At 41.5% G+C, this 19,590-nt stretch overlaps 2 protein-coding genes and 1 pseudogene across 2 annotated transcripts; 1 reads left to right on the top strand and 2 right to left on the bottom strand.

Moving 5' to 3' along the window:
• Nucleotides 1–4,232: 4,232 nt before the first annotated feature.
• Nucleotides 4,233–5,603, bottom strand: LOC132230498 (heterogeneous nuclear ribonucleoprotein A1-like). Its single transcript, XM_059688065.1, has one exon. It carries the CDS (start codon nt 5,544–5,546, stop codon nt 4,584–4,586), a length of 963 nt encoding a protein of 320 aa, XP_059544048.1. The 5' UTR covers nt 5,547–5,603; the 3' UTR covers nt 4,233–4,583.
• A 6,450-nt stretch (nt 5,604–12,053) lies between these two features.
• LOC132229657 (angiogenic factor with G patch and FHA domains 1-like) lies at nt 12,054–13,104 on the top strand (annotated as a pseudogene).
• A 2,924-nt stretch (nt 13,105–16,028) lies between these two features.
• LOC132230497 (heterogeneous nuclear ribonucleoprotein A1-like) lies at nt 16,029–17,701 on the bottom strand. The gene has a single exon (XM_059688064.1). The coding sequence runs from the start codon at nt 17,623–17,625 to the stop codon at nt 16,663–16,665; it is 963 nt and encodes a 320-aa protein (XP_059544047.1). The 5' UTR covers nt 17,626–17,701; the 3' UTR covers nt 16,029–16,662.
• Between the last annotated feature and the right edge of the window lie 1,889 nt (nt 17,702–19,590).

Raw genomic sequence — 19,590 nt, 5'->3', positions numbered from 1 at the left:
GGCTCCTGGACTGTGAGAGGACAGAGGTCGGGATGAAGGACCCCCCGCTTCGAGTGCACGAATTGTGTGCACTGGGCCTCTAGTATTGTTATAACTGTTCTATTTTATTATTAGTTACTAGAGGCCTGGTGCATGACATTAGTGCACTGGGGGTGGGGGAGGTCCTGTGCCCTTTCACAGTCCAGAAGCCCTCAGGGGATGTCAGTCAGACATCCTTAGCGCTACTGCAGAGGGGGTTAAGGCTCTCGCCACCATCGCTGCACTCACTAGCCATGAGCCTGGCTCCTGCATTGAGCGTCTGTCCCCTGATGGACAGTGCACATCATAGCAACTGGTCGTTCCCCCCACTCAATCAATTTGCATATTACCCTTTTATTATATAGGATAGTTAACTGTTTAATGCCCCCAATTTATAAATTAAACTTTATCATGGGTAGGTATAGGAAAAAAATTGTACATGGAGTATTCAGTACTATCCTCAGTTTCAGGCATCTGATGGGCATCTTGGAATATATTTCCTGCGATAAGGAGAGACTACTGAACATTATAAAACAACAGAAAATCTGTGTTATCAGAAAATTATTTAGAAGAAATATGGTACTCTTTATGACCCAAATAAATGCAGCTTTTGTTTTACATCTTCCTCTTTGTATTTATTATTCAGTGGGCATAATCATTGGAATATTTTGTAGAAAGCGATAAAATTTGAAAAAAATGTCATATGATATTGATTTATATGTATACATATGCATAGGCTTGGGTATATATACAATTTTAATTATAAATTTTAAAAGCTCATGCATATTAAAAAAATAAGACTGTCAATCATAATACAACCTTTAATTATAGAAAATAAGAAGGAAATATAAGAACTTTAGTTTCTACAGAAGTGGATATTCCTCATTTTACTTTTTCCTTATTTATTTTATTGCTGTTTATTTGTATTGTTATATAGTATCATAAGAATTAGCACAAATGATGAAAGATAACAGTATCTTTGGAAATAAGATAAGCATTTAGTTTGGGTAATTGTTACTGTTTTTCATCTTCCTAGTCATTTTTTTAGGCAGTCTGGACTATTATGTTGAGAATACCTTTTCATTGCATATATATGGGTAGGTAATAGATGAGAGAGAGATAAAGAGAGAGAGAGAAAGAAAGAGAGAGAGAGAATAGATTCATAGTCACTTTAACCGAACCAAGTTTAATAGTCTTCAATTAACCAACATGTTAATATGTGTAAGATTATAAAAACTAATATTGTAATCAAGCAAATTAAAGAAAGAAGAACAGCCTCTCCCCTCAACCATTCACACCTAGGGATTTGAGTTTCAGTCCTGACTGTCCACAGGACTACATCTAGGTCTTCCTTCTGGTCCTTCTGCTAGTCTATTCAGTAGAGCACACATCTCAGTGTGCTTTAGGATCATCAGAAGAGCCTGTTAAACACAGACTTACTGAAACAGAATCTCAGCAGATGGAGTCCTGTCAGCTATATTTTAACAAACTTTCCCAAGTGATTTGGATGCATCCTTGGTGTGCTTGTGATCTAGCTAACTATTTCAGGGAATCTCTGCAAGTTTCCTGCCCTTTACCCTTTCTTCTGTATCCTGTCTAGGACGTATAATAGCCTGGGAGTTCTTAAAAGATAAAATACTATTCTTATTCCACTTTATTTCTCAGCACCTAGAATAATTTTTCTTCAAAATAGGGTGACATCTTTGTATAATTATCTCACCTGGTGGGAATTATTCTAGATTCTCTGTGATTATTTTTGTATTCTAACACAGCATGCATTAGTTCTGATCACCAGGATCATTTGTAATGGCCTCTGCAATGGGCAGATGTATTAGCAAAACAAGTATAAAACTGCAATTTGTTGATATAGATAACTGGAATATTGGAGGAGAAAGGTCAAATGAAAGAGTTTTCATGAAATCATTGCAAAATTAAGCATATCTTAAATCTAGAGATTGTTAGGTCTGTTAATAAAAATAATAGCTACAATTTATTAAAATAAATCGATACTTTGTTCTGAGTTTACTTTATATAACTCATTTAATTTTCACAACCAACCTATTACTAAAGACCATTAACATAGCCTTATTACAGGAAAAGAGAAGGAATCATTAAAAACTTTATAATGTGCTCAAAGTTACATAGCTGGTAAGAAATAGTTTTATATCAACATATCTAATCAGAAATCATATGTTATGAATACTGATGTAAATTTGGAGATTATTATTGAAGTACAAAATGGAATTGTCCATAAAGTGTGGCCTTTGTTCAGGAGCTTGTGTAGCTCAGATTTCCTGTCCTTGCAGTGGCCACACCTATTCTGGCCAATGACCTGCTCCAGGTATGACTGACAGGCAATCACCTTTCCTTGGTCATCAGACCTTACAAGGCATGTGTCCATTCTTTCTTTGTCCAGTCCCTTCCCCCCTTGGTCTGCAGGAATCAGCACTGGACAGAGTTAAACTGCAGCTTTCTGGCACGAATGGCATGCTCATATTATCTGGCTTTCCCTTTGCTCCTTTTCTGTTAATTAACTCAGAACTGGGTCAATTCAAATGGTATCAGGAATACATTTAATAATATCAGATGCCAAAAATCTGGGAAGGCGATGGTAAGAACCCTAACATCCACCTTCCCCTTAAGCTTGTTAGAAGAAAGCTTATATAGGTGAATCAGGGAAAAGGAATGTGGGTGGGGAGTAGTACAAGGGGCTCCTGGTGATTTGCAGTACTGGAATTTGAGTCCTTGTGGGGATCTTGGGTCTTGATGACTGTCTTCATTACTGGTCCCCAGAGTAGGAAGGTCAGTATACTGAAACTCATCAAGGGATGATTGGGTGTGAGCCACATCTGGGTTTTTGAGACCTAATGGATTGTCCTCCACATTGCTGTTGGCCAGGCCTGGAAGTTCAGGGCTGAGTTGAAAGTCTTTTTGTTCTTGCTTGGCGAACTGAGTACCGCAACAAATCTTAACCAGAACTGTGGAGAGCAGCTACAGCATTTGGACAGGATCAAGCCCCAGACTGACTTGTGGCAAAGCCTATCTTGGTCACATCCTGACCATCTGGTTTATTTTCTCTTTATCTATCATCTTCCCTCCCCAAGGCCCTTACCCTAAATTGCCTAATCCAGTGATGGCGAACCTTTTGAGCTCGGCGTGTCAGCATTTTGAAAAACCCTAACTTAACTCTGGTGCCGTGTCACGTATAGAAATTTTTTGATCTTTGCAACCATAGTAAAACAAAGACTTATATTTTTGATATTTGTTTTATATATTTAAATGCCATTTAACAAAGAAAAATCAACCAAAAAAATGAGTTCACGTGTCACCTCTGACAGTAGGCCCTAATCCCTTCTAACTCCTCAGAAATACTTACTTTGAACCTTTTACAGCAATTAATGTAATATTATTGCTGGAATAAAGAAACACAAACTTAACCCATAGAAGCTAAAACATCTCAAAGGAATATGTATTACATATTTTTAAGCAACACAACTAGAGAATGACATTGTATTGACAGCATCAGGGAAGGTAACACTTGATTATAACAGGACTATAACATTTTTAAATTATCTATTTCAATTTATTTTCTTTTTAATGATCTGAAACAAGCAGTTTATGTCTCAGAAAATTTGTTTCAGCATAGAATACAAAAGTTGCCTTAAGTTTTTTGTTTTACACATGTTGGGGTCCAACCCCAGCAGATCCAGGTGTTCCCAAAGGTGTGGACGGAGTCGGCGAAGAAGGAATGACAGGGAGACAGCTTTCAGTTGATCAGCAGCCTAGCCAGGTTCTCTAGCCAGGTTCGGTCTTTATTGTCCTGTTACATCTGTATTTATTTTTTTTTCTAGAGGATAGTAAATCGTTTATTGATTACCATGATAATGGATGATACACAAGCTTCATATCCATCTATAATTTTTTGGGTACCATAACTCAATTTAGATATATTGCATAGGATGTGCCAACAATCATCAGTAACCAAATAAACTCCATGACTCTGCTTGGGTGACCCTTTTAATGGTGAACTCCAGGTCACAACACAGTAACTGTCAATTCAACTACACCAAAGATTCTGAAGACAATGGCTTCTGTGCCCAAGCAGTTTGTAAATAAATTTCAAATGGAACCTGGCATCACCCTGAAGGAATTCTAGCTTCACACTGTTGTGGTAATTTACCAAGATGGCTTCAGAGCAAACTAACTTTACACAGCACATTTTTTAAAAGACACATTTATTCAGCGTCATGATCAGACTATTTCATTTAGCAATCAACAGCATGGGTGCAAAAAAAAAAAAAATCTACATTAAAATCCTTGGTTGGAATGCTTTACACTTTCCACAGAAGAGAAACTAAAATAACCTGTTATACAATTAGTCACAAATACAGTCCTCGAGTTTTTTTGCCCATTCATATGAGTATTGTCTAACACATGTCTTCCTTGTAGCAGCTAGGCCCTGCCACCACTGTGCTTGGCTGAGTTCACAAATCTGTTGTAACCTGTAGCTTCCCTGTCACTTCTCTGGCTCTCCTCTCCTGCTAAGCTTTGTTTCCTGGCAGTAATTAAAACCTTCTGCCACTGCCATAGCTACTGCTGCTGCTGGAACCGCCATAGCCACCTTGGTTTCGTGGTTTGGCAATGTATTGACCTCCACCACCATAAGGCCCAGAGCTTCTGCCTCCAAAGTTTCCTCCTCTCATAGGCCCAAAACCTGAAGATTGATTGTTGTAATTGCCAAAATCATTGTAGCTTCCACCACCTCCAAAATTGCTTCCATCACTACCAAATCCATTATAGCCATCCCCACTGCCACCATATCCACCGCCACCACGGCTGCCACCAAAGCCACCTCGACCACTGAAGTTTCCTCCACGACCGAAGTTGTCGTTTCCACCAAAACCACCTCCACGACCACCTCCGAAGTTTCCAGAACCACTTCGACCTCTTTGGCTGGACGAAGCACTAGCCATCTCTTGCTTAGGTAGAGCTTTCCTTACTTCACAGTTGTGGCCATTCACAGTATGGTATTTCTGAATGACAGTCTTGTCTACAGAGTCATGGTCGTCAAAGGTTACAAAAGCAAAGCCTCTCTTTTTGCCACTGCCTCGGTCAGTCATGATTTCAATCACTTCTATTTTCCCATACTGTTCAAAATAATCTCTTAGGTGATGTTCTTCAGTGTCTCCTTTAATACCGCCGACAAAAATCTTCTTCACAGTTAAGTGGGCACCAGGTCTTTGAGAATCTTCCCTGGAGACAGCCCTCTTTGGTTCCACCACTCTTCCGTCCACCTTGTGTGGTCTCGCATTCATGGCTGCGTCCACCTCCTCCACAGTGGCATAGGTGATGAACCCAAAGCCTCTGGAGCGCTTGGTGCGTGGATCTCTCATCACCACACAGTCCGTGAGCGTTCCCCATTGCTCAAAATGGCTCCTCAGACTCTCATCCGTTGTTTCAAAGCTCAGACCTCCAATAAAGAGCTTCCGCAGCTGCTCCGGCTCCTTGGGGGACTCAGACTTAGACATGATGACTGCAACAGGGGAAAGTCCAACGATGCTTACTCCGCAGCGTTCACCAGCAGAAAGGAGTGATCTAAGGAGCATATCTCTACATCTGTATTTATACCAGTTGATTTCAATCCTATCCATTCTATTCCAAAGGTTAGGGCGTTTGTTAATCTAGTTCTGTTGAGTTTAATCCTGTCTAGGTTAATCTCTGTGTTCCATTATAAGGGCTATTCCAATATCACTATTCTACTACTCTACTGATAAGCTACAAGGAAGTGACTGAAGGAGATTATCCTACTCAGTAAAGGTTATGTCCTCCCAGCCTCCCAGCTTGCCTTCCCTGGGACTGCCCTGTGTCGGTGGGTCTCCAGGGGTATAGGCTTTGGTGCTTTCCCTGGTGGGCAGACCCCTGGCAATGTGGGCCCAACAAGTCCCACATTTATTGCCAACAGTCTTAGTCCAAGTTCTTCATAAGTAGTACATGGTATTTCTGTAACACTAGGGGGTTTCACTGATTTATTCTCTTCCTTAGTCCTGTTATTCCCTAACTCCAGGGAAAAAATCCTCACCTGGGGAAACAACCTTTCTCGGGGAGGTGGTCTTGTTTAAAACACATAATGCTGAGAAGGCGAGCAAACATATTAAGAACAGTATGCCACAATCGCCAGGTCCCTTGAAACATATGCTGTGCAGATGTTTCTTCCCTGCAGCAACTGTGTCAAGCAGCAAGGATGGCCCGACCGGCTGCCAGCATACACATCCTAAACCCTGAGAAGAATATAAAGGTTAAAAAGGCAGGTGAGAGCAATCTCAGAATAGAGATTGTGTTCTGGCAAAGCAGGAAAGAAAGCCAGATCTCAACAATTAAAAAGAAGCACTTCAGGCAATGCAGCGGAGGGGTGACTTTGGGCTTTAGGAGCCAAGGAGCCTCTGCCCTGCTGACCAGCAGCACCTCAAGGAAGAGGAGTTGATAGATGCATGAGAGGAGCATTTCATTGTCCACAGGCAGATGGAGACAAAGGTAGGGACCTCACAGGTGATTTCTGTTGCTGAAAGAGATTAAAAATAAATGTGCTGGTACGGGAGAGCATGTAAACAGGAAACAGATATCTACATCAACTTGAGTGAACCTGAATCTTATGGAGAACATTGGCACAGTGTGTGTTACACTGCGAAGACACAATTTACAGAGGAGGTCAGAGTTGAAGGACTGGGCGGAAGTTTTCCACTGCCCTAGACATGGGTATTTGAGGTCAAAATTAATTTGGTTTATGAGAAAGCAAGTAATATTGACTACTTATGCAACCTGTTCGTGGAGATTTTTGCAACTTATATCTCATAGACATAATCAAGGAAATATGAACTCGACAACATCTTAAATTGCATGTGGCAAACTTTCAACTGTCTAAAAACTGAAGAAAAATCTATTACATTTTTCTATTCTAAGAAAGTTTTAGCCCTAATTGGTTTGGCTCAGTGAATAGAGCGTCAGCCTGTGGACTGAAGAGTCCCAGGTTTGATTCTGGTCAAGGGCATGTACCTTGGTTGTGGGTATATCCCCAGTGGGGGATGTGCAGGAGGCAGCTGATCAATGTTTCTCTCTCATCGATGATTCTAACTCTCTATCCCTCTCCCTTCCTCTCTGTAAAAAAATCAATAAAATACATTTTTTAAACAAAAAATTTAAATAGATGTCTCTTACATTTCCTGATCCAATGTAAAGATTTCTCCAAACCTTAAAAAACAGGAGTAATAGTTGGGACAGATTCATGTAGCCAGCTAGCTACATTGTCAGGCTGTGGCAGTGGGTGGAGCCTCCCTGTGCAAGGGAACCCCAGGTCACTGGTGCCAGAGGGAAGCCAGTGCAGGCAGCCAGGGGAAGGAAGGCCTACTCTTGTACGAATTTTGTGCATCGGGCCTCTATTGAGAAAATAAAATAGCATTGCATCTTAACTACTTTCAAAACATTTCACTATCTGAGCTTTTCTCTTTTAATTTAATATTCCACACTGCTTTCTCAAAAGATTTTTTAATCATAGTTTTACTATCACAATATACACTTTCTAAACCTCTTGAAAGGGACCATTGGTGAAGCACATGGTCAAGGGGAGCTAACCATGCTTTGTCCTGCTCCACAAGTTCGTCCCACATGGTCCAGCAAAGCTTCTTGTGCCAACCTTTGGGGAAAAATATCAAATTTGAACTTTTTTTGCCAAGTCCAGGCTAAGGTCCAAATTTCCCCAACAAATCTCTACCTTTCCAGTGTTTGCGAAAGAGGAGGAAAGGAGAACTAGCACATCTCATCCCATGCACCCTTTTCCTTAAACTCTGGCAGCTTAGTCTCAATTATCTATTTTCATGGTTTTTTAAATTCATAGGCAGCATTATGAAGGGGACTTGCAATATTTTGAAAATGTAAAAAATTAATTTTTCTATATATTAAGAGATGAGCCACAAATCTATCAGCCCTTTGCAATTTTCTTTTTTTCTTTTTTGTGTAAAGAAAAAAGTACTAATTCTACATTTAGTTCCACCTCTCATAAAATAGAGTATATCTTATGATTGAAAGCATTCAATTTGGTTTGGGGTATGATGCTTTTTTGCTTCCACAGGTTTTCAAACTTTCAATTTAAAAATATGCAATGCTATCACCATAGTTTACGTATAAGAGGACAAAACTAATATGGTTGTATAATCAATGATAAACCTGCAAATATCACTCTTATGTGTTTTCATACTGAGTTCTTTTTCTGCATGTCATAGGAGTATATGTCTGTTTTAGCCCAAATGCCAAAATATTTTGGATTCTTGTTTAAAATATTTTTAAAGTTTTCTATGACTGTAAATAACATCCATGGTTTTTCACCCTCTGAAAGTAAAATATAAGAAATACAACTGTAGCCCTGGCCAGTGGCTCAGTTGAAAAGTGTAGGTTTGATTTCTAGCAAGGCACATACCTAACTTTTGGGATTGTTCACAGATTGGGTTGCATGCAGGAGGCAGCCCATGCAGGTTTCTCTCTCACATTGATGTTTCTCTCCCTCTCCCTTCCTCTCCAACCAATCAATCAATCAATAACATTATTAAAACACATTTTTTTAAAAAAGACTTCAGCAAAGCATCTCCTAAAAAGGGTGATGTGCCGAAACAGGTTTTGCTCAGTGGATAGAGCGTCAGCCTGCGGACTGAAGGGTCCCAGGTTTGATTCCAGTCAAGGGCATATACCTGGGTTGCGGGCATATCCCCAGTAGGAGATGTGCAGGAGGCAGCTGATCGATGTTTCTCTCTCATCGATGTTTCTAACTCTCTCTATCTCTCTCCCTTCCTCTCTGTAAAAAAACCAATAAAATATATTTAAAAAAAAATAAAAAATAAAATAAAAAATAAAAAGGGTGATGAAAGCAATTTATTGCCCAATAAGCCCTGGTTAAACAGATCCAGGAATAGGTTTGGACTGAAAAGCAAACAAAGAAATTACTGGAGAGGGACTACATTCACGGAACTTTTACTACAGCATCTATAATAATAAAAGCATATAATGCAAATCCACCAAATGGCTGAACAGCAGAACAACCATCCAGATGATGACACTATGACACCCACTCGTGCCAGGCCAGCCAAGGCAGGTGCAATGCAATTGGTCAGGGGACCCTGCAATCGCCCCATGATCTCCCAGCAGAGGGAGTCCCAGGCCATTGGCCAGCAGGGTGATCAGTTGGGGGGCTCCACAATCGCCCCAAAAAGGGAAGCCCAGGCCACTGACCGGTAGGCTGAGATGTGTGGGCAGGGCCTCCCTCTGTGAGGGAAGCATGAGTCCTCCCTCAGCTGGGGTGATCCATTGTGGAGCCCTGGCTGGGCGGGCAGGACCTACCTCTTTGGGGCTCCTGGACTGTGAGAGGACACAGGTCAGGCTGAGGGACCCCCGCTTCGAGTGCACGAATTGTGTGCACTGGGCCTCTAGTATTGTTATAACTGTTCTATTTTATTATTAGTTACTAGAGGCCTGGTGCATGACATTAGTGCACTGGGGGTGGGGGAGGTCCTATGCCCTTTCACAGTCCAGAAGCCCTCAGGGGATGTCAGTCAGACATCCTTAGCACTACTGCAGAGGGGGGAAAGGCTCTCGCCACCATCGCTGTGCTCACCAGCCATGAGCCTGGCTCCTGCATTGAGCGTCTGTCCCCTGATGGACAGTGCACATCATAGCAACTGGTCGTTCCCCCCACTCAGTCAATTTGCATATTACCCTTTTATTATATAGGATAGTTAACTGTTTAATGCCTCCAATTTATAAATTAAACCTTATCATGGGTAGGTATAGAAAAAAATAGTACATAGAGTATTCAGTACTATTCTCGGTTTCAGGCATCTGATGGGCATCTTGGAACATATTTCCCGTGATAAGGAGAGACTACTGAACACTATAAAACAACAGAAAATCTGTGTTATCAGAAAATTATTTAGAAGAAATATGGTACTCTTTATGACCCAAATAAATGCAGCTTTTGTTTTACATCTTCCTCATTGTATTTTATTATTCAGTGGGCATAATCATTGGAATATTTTGTACAAAGGGATAAAATTAGAAAGAAATGTCATATGATATTGATTTATATGTATACATATGCAAAGGCTTGGGTATATATAAAATTTTAATTATAAATTTTAAAAGCTTATGCATATTAAATAAATAAGGCTGTCAATCATAATACAAACCTTTAATTATAGAAAATAAGAAGGAAATATAAGAACTTTAGTTTCTGTAGAAGTGGATATTCCTCATTTTACTTTTTCCTTATTTATTTTATTGCTGTTTATTTTTATTGTTATATAGTATCATAAGAATTAGCACAAATGATGAAAGATAACAGTATCTTTGGAAATAAGATAAGCATTTAGTTTGGGTAATTGTTACTGTTTTTCATCTTCCTAGTCATTTTTTTAGGTAGTCGGGACTATTATGTTGAGAATACCTTTTCATTGCATATATATGGGTAGGTAATAGATGAGAGAGACAGAAAGAGAGAGAGAGAAAGAAAGAGAGAGAGAGAATAGATTCATAGTCACTTTAACTGAACCAAGTTTAATAGTCTTCAATTAACCAACATGTTAATATGTGTAAGATTATAAAAACTAATATTGTAATCAAGCAAATTAAAGAAAGAAGAACAGCCTCTCCCCTCAACCATTCACACCTAGGGATTTGAGTTTCAGTCCTGACTGTCCACAGGACTACATCTAGGTCTTCCTTCTGGTCCTTCTGCTAGTCTATTCAGTAGAGCACACATCTCAGTGTGCTTTAGGATCATCAGAAGAGCCTGTTAAACACAGACTTACTGAAACAGAATCTCAGCAGATGGAGTCCTGTCATCTATATTTTAACAAACTTTCCCAAGTGATTTGGATGCATCCTTGGTGTGCTTGTGATCTAGCTAACTATTTCAGGGAATCTCCACAAGTTTCCTGCCCTTTACCCTTTCTTCTGTATCCTGTCTAGGACTTATAATAGCCTGGGAGTTCTTAAAAGATAAAATACAATTCTTATTCCACTTTATTTCTCAGCTCCTAGAATAATTTTTCTTCAAAATCGGGTGACAGCCGAAACCAGTTTGGCTCAGTGGATAGAGCGTCGGCCTGCGGACTGAAAGTTCCCAGTTTCGATTCCGGTCAAGGGCATGTACCTGGGTTGCGGGCGCATCCCCAGTGGGAGATGTGCAGGAGGCAGCTGATGTTTCTCCCTCATCAATGTTTCTAACTCTCTATCTCTCTCCCTTCCTCTCTGTAAAAAATCAATAAAATATATTTTAAAAAAAATAGGGTGACATCTTTGTCTAATTATCTCACCTGGTGGGACTTATTCTAGATTCTCTGTGATTATTTTTGTATTCTAACACAGCATGCATTAGTTCTGATCACCAGGATCATTTGTAATGGCCTCTGCAGTGGGCAGATGTATTAGCAAAATAAGTATAAAACTGCAATTTGTTGATATAGATAACTGGAATATTGGATGAGAAAGGTCAAATGAAAGAGTTTTCATGAAATCATTGCAAAATTAATCATATCTTAAATCTAGAGATTGTTAGATCTGCTAATAAAAATAATAGCTACAATTTATTAAAATAAATCGATACGTTGTTCTGAGTTTACTTTATATAACTCATTTAATTTTCACAACCAACCTATTACTAAAGACCATTAACATAGCCTTATTACAGGAAAAGAAAAGGAATAATTAAAAACCATATAATGTGCTCAAAGTTACATAGCTGTTAAGAAATAGTTTTATATCAACATATCTAATCAGGGTTTCGCCCCCGCCCACCGCGGGCGCTGTGCTTTCTGGTTCAGCTCAGGAACAGCCAGCTGAACAGTTTCGGGCCTTTGCTTCTTAGGTCCTCCCACTTCTCCAAAGACCCCCGTGACTGCCTCGGTTGCTGGGGAAGGTATTTACCAATACAGTTTTACTATTTCAAAGCCGGGCGGATTGGGCTGGGTCCAACCGCCTTCCCCTGGCAGTTCCTCTGGGCTCCTGGCTTTGAGCTTCAGGCCGTCATGGCCAGGGGCAGCCGAGGCCGGGCGGGTTTGAGGCCGCCTTTCGCTGCCCACGCACTCGCGTGGCTCCTGGGGCCGCCGGCGTCCACCTTGGTCTGCGCGCAGCCCCTCGGCGCCCACGGGCCGCCTCGCGCCGGACCCCATGGCGTCCGAGGCGCAGTCTCCTTCGTTGTCTCCATTGCCACCCACCTCCCCTGAGCCAGAGCTGGCCTAGCTGAGGCGGAAGGTGGAGAAGTTGGAATGCGAGCTGTGGAGCTGCAAGTGGCAGGTGCGGGAGGTGGAGAAGCTTTTGCACCACACGGAGCGGCTGTACCAGAGCGCCCAGAGCAACAACCAGGAGCTCCGCACCCAGGTAGAAGAGCTCAGTAAAATACTCTATTGTGGGAGAAAGGAAGATAATAAGAAGTCTGACGTAGAAGTACAAACAGAGAACCACCCTCCTTGGTCAATCTCAGATTATTATTATCATACATACTATAAGGATCTTAGTCTTCCAGATAAAGTGACAGAACTTTCAGTTCAGCAAGATCAGGATAGCGAAGCTTCTGCTTATAATTTTAAAGACCAGTCACAAATAGAAAATGATGTGTATGCTGGTACTGATGTAACGGAAAAGGTTGAATGTGGACAAGAGGACCATTTTGCCTTAAATTCTCAGGAGCCAGCATCTGCATTAGCAACAGAGGGTGCATCCTTAGAAGGTTCATCATTAGCTGAAAGTTTGAGAGCTGCAGCAGAAGCTGCTGTATCACAGATGGGATTTAGTTATGAAGAGAATACTGGACTGTATTTTGACCACAGCACTGGTTTCTATTATGATTCTGAAAATCAACTATATTATGATCCTTCCACTGGAATTTATTACTACTGTGATGTGGAAAGTGGTCGATATCAATTTCATTCTCGAGTAGATTTGCAACCTTAACAGACTTCTGTCACAAAACAAAGTAAAGATAAAAAGCTGAAGAAGAAAAGAAAGGATCCAGATTCTTCTACAGTAAATGAGGAAAAGAGTACATAAGAATTGAAGAATATGTGACTAAAATACTAAAAATGATTTTTCTCTTTGCTCTCAAGAATTATGTTTTAATCACTCCTACTTGATACTAGTGGTTGAACCGTTTGAGAAGATAGGTTGTAAAATTACTTCTGCCTAGCAATAAGAAAAGAACATATACCTATCATCAAAAGGCCTTCCCTGACAAACTAGAGAATGACATTTGAAAGCATTCGGTGAGATTTTGGTTTAGTTTAGCTCCCATAACTGCTTATCTCTGTTTTTATTTTATTTTTTAATCCTCACCCGAGGACATAGAGAGAGAGAGAGAGAGAGAGAGAGAGAGAGAGAGAGAGAAGAAAGAAAGAAAGAAAGAAAGAAAGAAAGAAAGAAAGAAAGAAAGAAAGAAAGAAAGAAAGAAAGAAAAGAAAGGAAGAAAATGAAGAAAAGGAAGGAAGGAAGGAAGGAAGGAAGGAAGGAAGGAAGGAAGGAAGGAAGGAAGGAAGGAAGGAAGGGAGGGAGGAGAAAGAGAGAAAGAGAGAAAGAGAGAAACATCAATCAACTGCCTTTCATAGGCGCCCCAACCGGGAATTGAACTGCAACTCTTGGGTGCACAGGATGATGCTCAACCAACTGAGCCACTCTGACTGGGACCATAAAAGCACCTTTTTATCATCCTTTGAAAATATGTGAACTACAGGCACCCTCTGCCAGTGCCAAAGCTGCCGCTTACACCCGCTGCCGACGCCTGGCGCCAGCCCTGATCACTCGGCGCCATCAGCAGGTGTGAGGAGCAGCTGCTGGTCCTGATCACCCCTGAGGGCTTCTCCACCTACCCCTGCTCCTGAGGGGTGATCAGGGCAACAGCCGCTGCTTGCACCCGCTGAAAGCACGGGCCCCAATCTCTCCACACCATCAGCGGGTGCGAGTGGGGCTGGCGCCCTCAGCTTGTGGGAGTGATGGTGGTGGGGGAGGGGATGCCGGCAGATGGGACCAGGGGCTGCAGCAGGAAGGGCTGGGTGGGGGCATGGAGGATGGGCCGAGACTTCCTGTGCCCACTGCAGGCTCACAGCCCACATTTCCTTTCAAGGTGCACGAATTTGTGTACTGGGCCCCTAGTAAATTATAAAAGGCTTATGCTAAGTAATTTGGAATTTTGGAATAAAAGGGATATAACTGATAAAAAAAAATATCTAATCAGAAATTATATGTTATGAATACTGATGTTAATTTGGAGATTATTATTGAAGTACAAAATGGAATTGTCTATAAAGTGTGGCCTTTGTTCAGGAGCTTGTGTAGCTCAGATTTCCTGTCCTTGCAGTGGCCACACCTATTCTGGCCAATGACCTGCTCCAGGTATGACTGACAGGTAATCACCTTTCCTTAGTCATCAGACCTTACAAGGCATGTGTCCATTCTTTCTTTGTCCAGTCCCTTCCCCCCTTGGTCTGCAGGAATCAGCACTGGACAGAGTTAAACTGCAGCTTTCTGGCACGAATGGCATGCTCATATTATCTGGCTTTCCCTTTGCTCCTTTTCTGTTAATTAACTCAGAACTGGGTCAATTCAAATGGTATCAGGAATACATTTAATAATATCAGATGCCAAAAATCTGGGAAGGCGATGGTAAGAACCCTAACATCCACCTTCCCCTTAAGCTTGTTAGAAGAAAGCTTATATAGGTGAATCAGGGAAAAGGAATGTGGGTGGGGAGTAGTACAAGGGGCTCCTGGTGATTTGCAGTACTGGAATTTGAGTCCTTGTGGGGATCTTGGGTCTTGATGACTGTCTTCATTACTGGTCCCCAGAGTAGGAAGGTCAGTATTCTGAAACTCATCAAGGGATGATTGGGTGTGAGCCATATCTGGGTTTTTGAGACCTAATGGATTGCCCTCCACATTGCTGTTGGCCAGGCCTGGAAGTTCAGGGCTGAGTTGAAAGTCTTTTTGTTCTTGCTTGGCGAACTGAGTACCGCAACAAATCTTAACCAGAACTGTGGAGAGCAGCTACAGCATTTGGACAGGATCAAGCCCCAGACTGACTTGTGGCAAAGCCTATCTTGGTCACATCCTGACCATCTGGTTTATTTTCTCTTTATCTATCATCTTCCCTCCCCAAGGCCCTTACCCTAAATTGCCTAATCCAGTGATGGCGAACCTTTTGAGCTCGGCGTGTCAGCATTTTGAAAAACCCTGACTTAACTCTGGTGCCGTGTCACGTATAGAAATTTTTTGATCTTTGCAACCATGGTAAAACAAAGACTTATATTTTTGATATTTATTTTATATATTTAAATGCCATTTAACAAAGAAAAATCAACCAAAAAAATGAGTTCGCATGTCACCTCTGCAGTAGGCCCTAATCCCTTCTAACTCCTCAGAAATACTTACTTTGACCTTTTACAGCAATTAATGTAATATTATTGCTGGAATAAAGAAACACAAACTTAACCCATAGAAGCTAAAACATCTCAAAGGAACATGTATTACATATTTTTAAAGCCACACAACTAGAGAATGACATTGTATTGACAGCATTAGGGAAGGTAACACTTGATTATAACAGGACTATAACATTTTTAAATTATCTATTTCAATTTATTTTCTTTTTAATGATCTGAAACAAGCAGTTTATGTCTCAGAAAATTTGTTTCAGCATAGAATATAAAAGTTGCCTTAAGATTTTTGTTTTACACATGTTGGGGTCCAACTCCAGCAGATTCAGGGGTTCCCAAAGGTGTGGATGGAGTGCGCGAAGAAGGAATGACAGGGAGACAGCGTTCAGTTGATGAGCAGCCTAGCCAGGTTCTAGCCAGGTTCGGTCTATATTGTCCTGTTACATCTGTATTTATTTATTTTTTTTCAAGAGGATAGTAAATCGTTTATTGATTACCATGAAAATGGATGATACACAAGCTTCATATCCATCTATAATTTTTGGGTTCCATAATTCAATTTAGATATATTGCATAGGATGTGCCAACAATCATTAATAACCAAATAAACTCCATGACTCTGCTTTGGTGACCCTTTTAATGGTGAACTCCAGATCACAACACAGTAACTGTCAATTCAACTACACCAAAGATTCAGAAGACAATGTCTTCTGTGCCCAAGCAGTTTGTAAATAAATTTCAAATGGAACCTGGCATCACCCTGAAGGAATTCTAGCTTCACACTGTTGGGGTAATTTCCCAAGATGGCTTCAGAGCAAACTAACTTTACACAGCACATTTTTTAAAAGACACATTTATTCAGCGTCATGATCAGACTATTACATTTAGCAATCAACAGCATGGGTGCAAAAAAAAAATAAATCTACAATAAAACCCTTGGTTGGAATGCTTTACACTTTCCACAGAAGAGAAACTAAAATAACCTGTTATACAATTAGTCACAAATATAGTCCTCGAGTTTTTTAGCCCATTCACATGAGTATTGTCTAACACATGTCTTCCTTGTAGCAGCTAGGCCCTGCCACCACTGTGCTTGGCTGAATTCACAAATCTGTTGTAACCTGTAGCTTCCTTATCACTTCTCTGGCTCTCCTCTCCTGCTAAGCTTTGTTTCCAGGCAGTAATTAAAACCTTCTGCCACTGCCATAGCTACTGCTGCTGCTGGAACCGCCATAGCCACCTTGGTTTTGTGGTTTGGCAATGTATTGACCTCCACCACCATAAGGCCCAGAGCTTCTGCCTCCAAAGTTTCCTCCTCTCATAGGCCCAAAACCTGAAGATTGATTGTTGTAATTGCCAAAATCATTGTAGCTCCCACCACCTCCAAAATTGCTTCCATCACTACCAAATCCATTATAGCCATCCCCACTGCCACCATATCCACCGCCACCACGGCTGCCACCAAAGCCACCTCGACCACTGAAGTTTCCTCCACGACCGAAGTTGTCGTTTCCACCAAAACCACCTCCACGACCACCTCCGAAGTTTCCAGAACCACTTCGACCTCTTTGGCTGGACAAAGCACTAGCCATCTCTTGCTTTGGTAGAGCTTTCCTTACTTCACAGTTGTGGCCATTCACAGTATGGTATTTCTGAATGACAATCTTGTCTACAGAGTCATGGTCGTCAAAGGTTACAAAAGCAAAGCCTCTCTTTTTGCCACTGCCTCGGTCAGTCATGATTTCAATCACTTCTATTTTCCCATACTGTTCAAAATAATCTCTTAGGTGATGTTCTTCAGTGTCTCCTTTAATACCGCCGACAAAAACCTTCTTCACAGTTAAGTGGGCACCAGGTCTTTGAGAATCTTCTCTGGAGACAGCCCTCTTTGGTTCCACCACTCTTCTGTCCACCTTGTGTGGCCTCGCGTTCATGGCTGCGTCCACCTCCTCCACAGTGGCATAGGTGACGAACCCAAAGCCTCTGGAGCGCTTGGTGCGTGGATCTCTCATCACCACACAGTCCGTGAGCGTTCCCCATTGCTCAAAATGGCTCCTCAGACTCTCATCGGTTGTTTCAAAGCTCAGACCTCCAATAAAGAGCTTCCGCAGCTGCTCCGGCTCCTTGGGGGACTCAGACTTAGACATGATGACTGCAACAGGGGAAAGTCCAACGATGCTTACTCCGCAGCGTTCACCAGCAGAAAGGACTGATCTAAGGAGCGTATCTCTACATCTGTATTTATACCAGTTGATTTCAATCCTATCCATTCTATTCCAAAGGTTAGGGCGTTTGTTAATCTAGTTCTGTTGAGTTTAATCCTATCCATTCTATTCCAAAGGTTAGGGCGTTTTTTAATCTAGTTCTGTTAAATTTAATCCTGTCTAGGTTAATCTCTGTGTTCCATTATAAGGGCTATTCCAAGATCACTATTCTACTGCTCTACTGATAAGCTACAAGGAAGTGACTGAAGGAGATTATCCTACTCAGTAAAGGTTATGTCCTCCAAGCCTCCCAGCTTGCCTTCCCTGGGACTGCCCTGTGTCAGTGGGTCTCCAGGGGTATAGGCTTTGGTGCTTTCCCTGGTGGGCAGACCCCTGGGAATGTGGGCCCAACAAGTCCCAAATTTATTGCCAACAGTCTTAGTCCAAGTTCTTCATAAGTAGTACATGGTATTTCTGTAACACTAGGGGGTTTCACTGATTTATTCTCTTCCTTAGTCCTGTTATTCCCTAACTCCAGGGAAAAAATCCTCACCTGGGGAAACAACCTTTCTCGGGGAGGTGGTCTTGTTTAAAACACATAATGCTGAGAAGGCGAGCAAACATATTAAGAACAGTATGCCACAATCGCCAGGTCCCTTGAAACATATGCTGTGCAGATGTTTCTTCCCTGCAGCGACTGTGTCAAGCAGCAAGGATGGCCCGACTGGCTGCCGGCATACACATCCTAAACCCTGAGAAGAATATAAAGGTTAAAAAGGCAGGTGGGAGCAATCTCCGAATAGAGATTGTGTTCTGGCAAAGCAGGAAAGAAAGCCAGATCTCAACGATTAAAAAGAAGCACTTCAGGCAATGCAGCGGACAGGTGACTTTGGGCTTTAAGAGCCAAGGAGCCTCTGCCCTGCTGACCAGCAGCACCTCAAGGAAGAGGAGTTGATAGATGCATGAGAGGAGCATTTCATTGTCTCTAAGCAGATGGAGACAAAGGTAGGGGCCTCACAGGTGATTTCTGTTGCTTAAAGAGATTAAAAATAAATGTGCTGGTACGGGAGAGCATGTAAACAGGAAACAGATATCTACATCAACTTGAGTGAACCTGAATCTTATGGAGAACGTTGGCACAGTGTGTGTTACACTGCGAAGATACAATTTACAGAGGAAGTCAGAGTTGAAGGACTGGGCGGAAGTTTTCCACTGCCCTAGACATGGGTATTTGAGGTCAAAATTAATTTGGTTTATGAGAAAGCAAGTCATATTGACTATTTATGCAACCTGTTCGTGGAGATTTTTGCAACTTATATCTCATAGACATAATCAAGGAAATATGAACTCAACAACATCTTAAATTGCATGTGGCAAACTTGCAACTGCCTAAAAACTGAAGAAAAATCTATTACATTTTTCTATTCTAAGAAAGTTTTAGCCCTAATTGGTTTGTCTCAGTGAATAGAGCGTCAGCCTGTGGACTGAAGAGTCCCAGGTTTGATTCTGGTCAAGGGCATGTACCTTGGTTGCGGGTATATCCCCAGTGGGGGATGTGCAGGAGGCAGCTGATCAATGTTTCTCTCTCATCGATGATTCTAACTCTCTATCCCTCTCCCTTCCTCTCTGTGTAAAAAAAATAAAATAAAAAAAAATAAAATAAAATATATTTTTTAAAAAAGAAAGAAAGTTTTATTACATAGATTACATTTGCTAGATTGGCCAAAGAATGTTGGACTTGTTGATTTTTGTACGTTTCTATTTGTTCAACTAAGTTGATAGTATTTGGCTAAAGTGTTACTGGCAGCCCACAGGCCCCAGAAAAGGTGCTATGGGACAGCACCCTGAGAAGAGGGGAAGGGCTGTTCCCACCTAGGTTCTTGTCATGCTCCTCTAAGTGAATTAAAT

Source organism: Myotis daubentonii, chromosome 3 (assembly GCF_963259705.1).
Source record: "Myotis daubentonii chromosome 3, mMyoDau2.1, whole genome shotgun sequence".
Classification (NCBI taxonomy): Eukaryota; Metazoa; Chordata; class Mammalia; order Chiroptera; family Vespertilionidae; genus Myotis; species Myotis daubentonii.
This window is presented reverse-complemented; position numbering and strand designations above follow the sequence as displayed.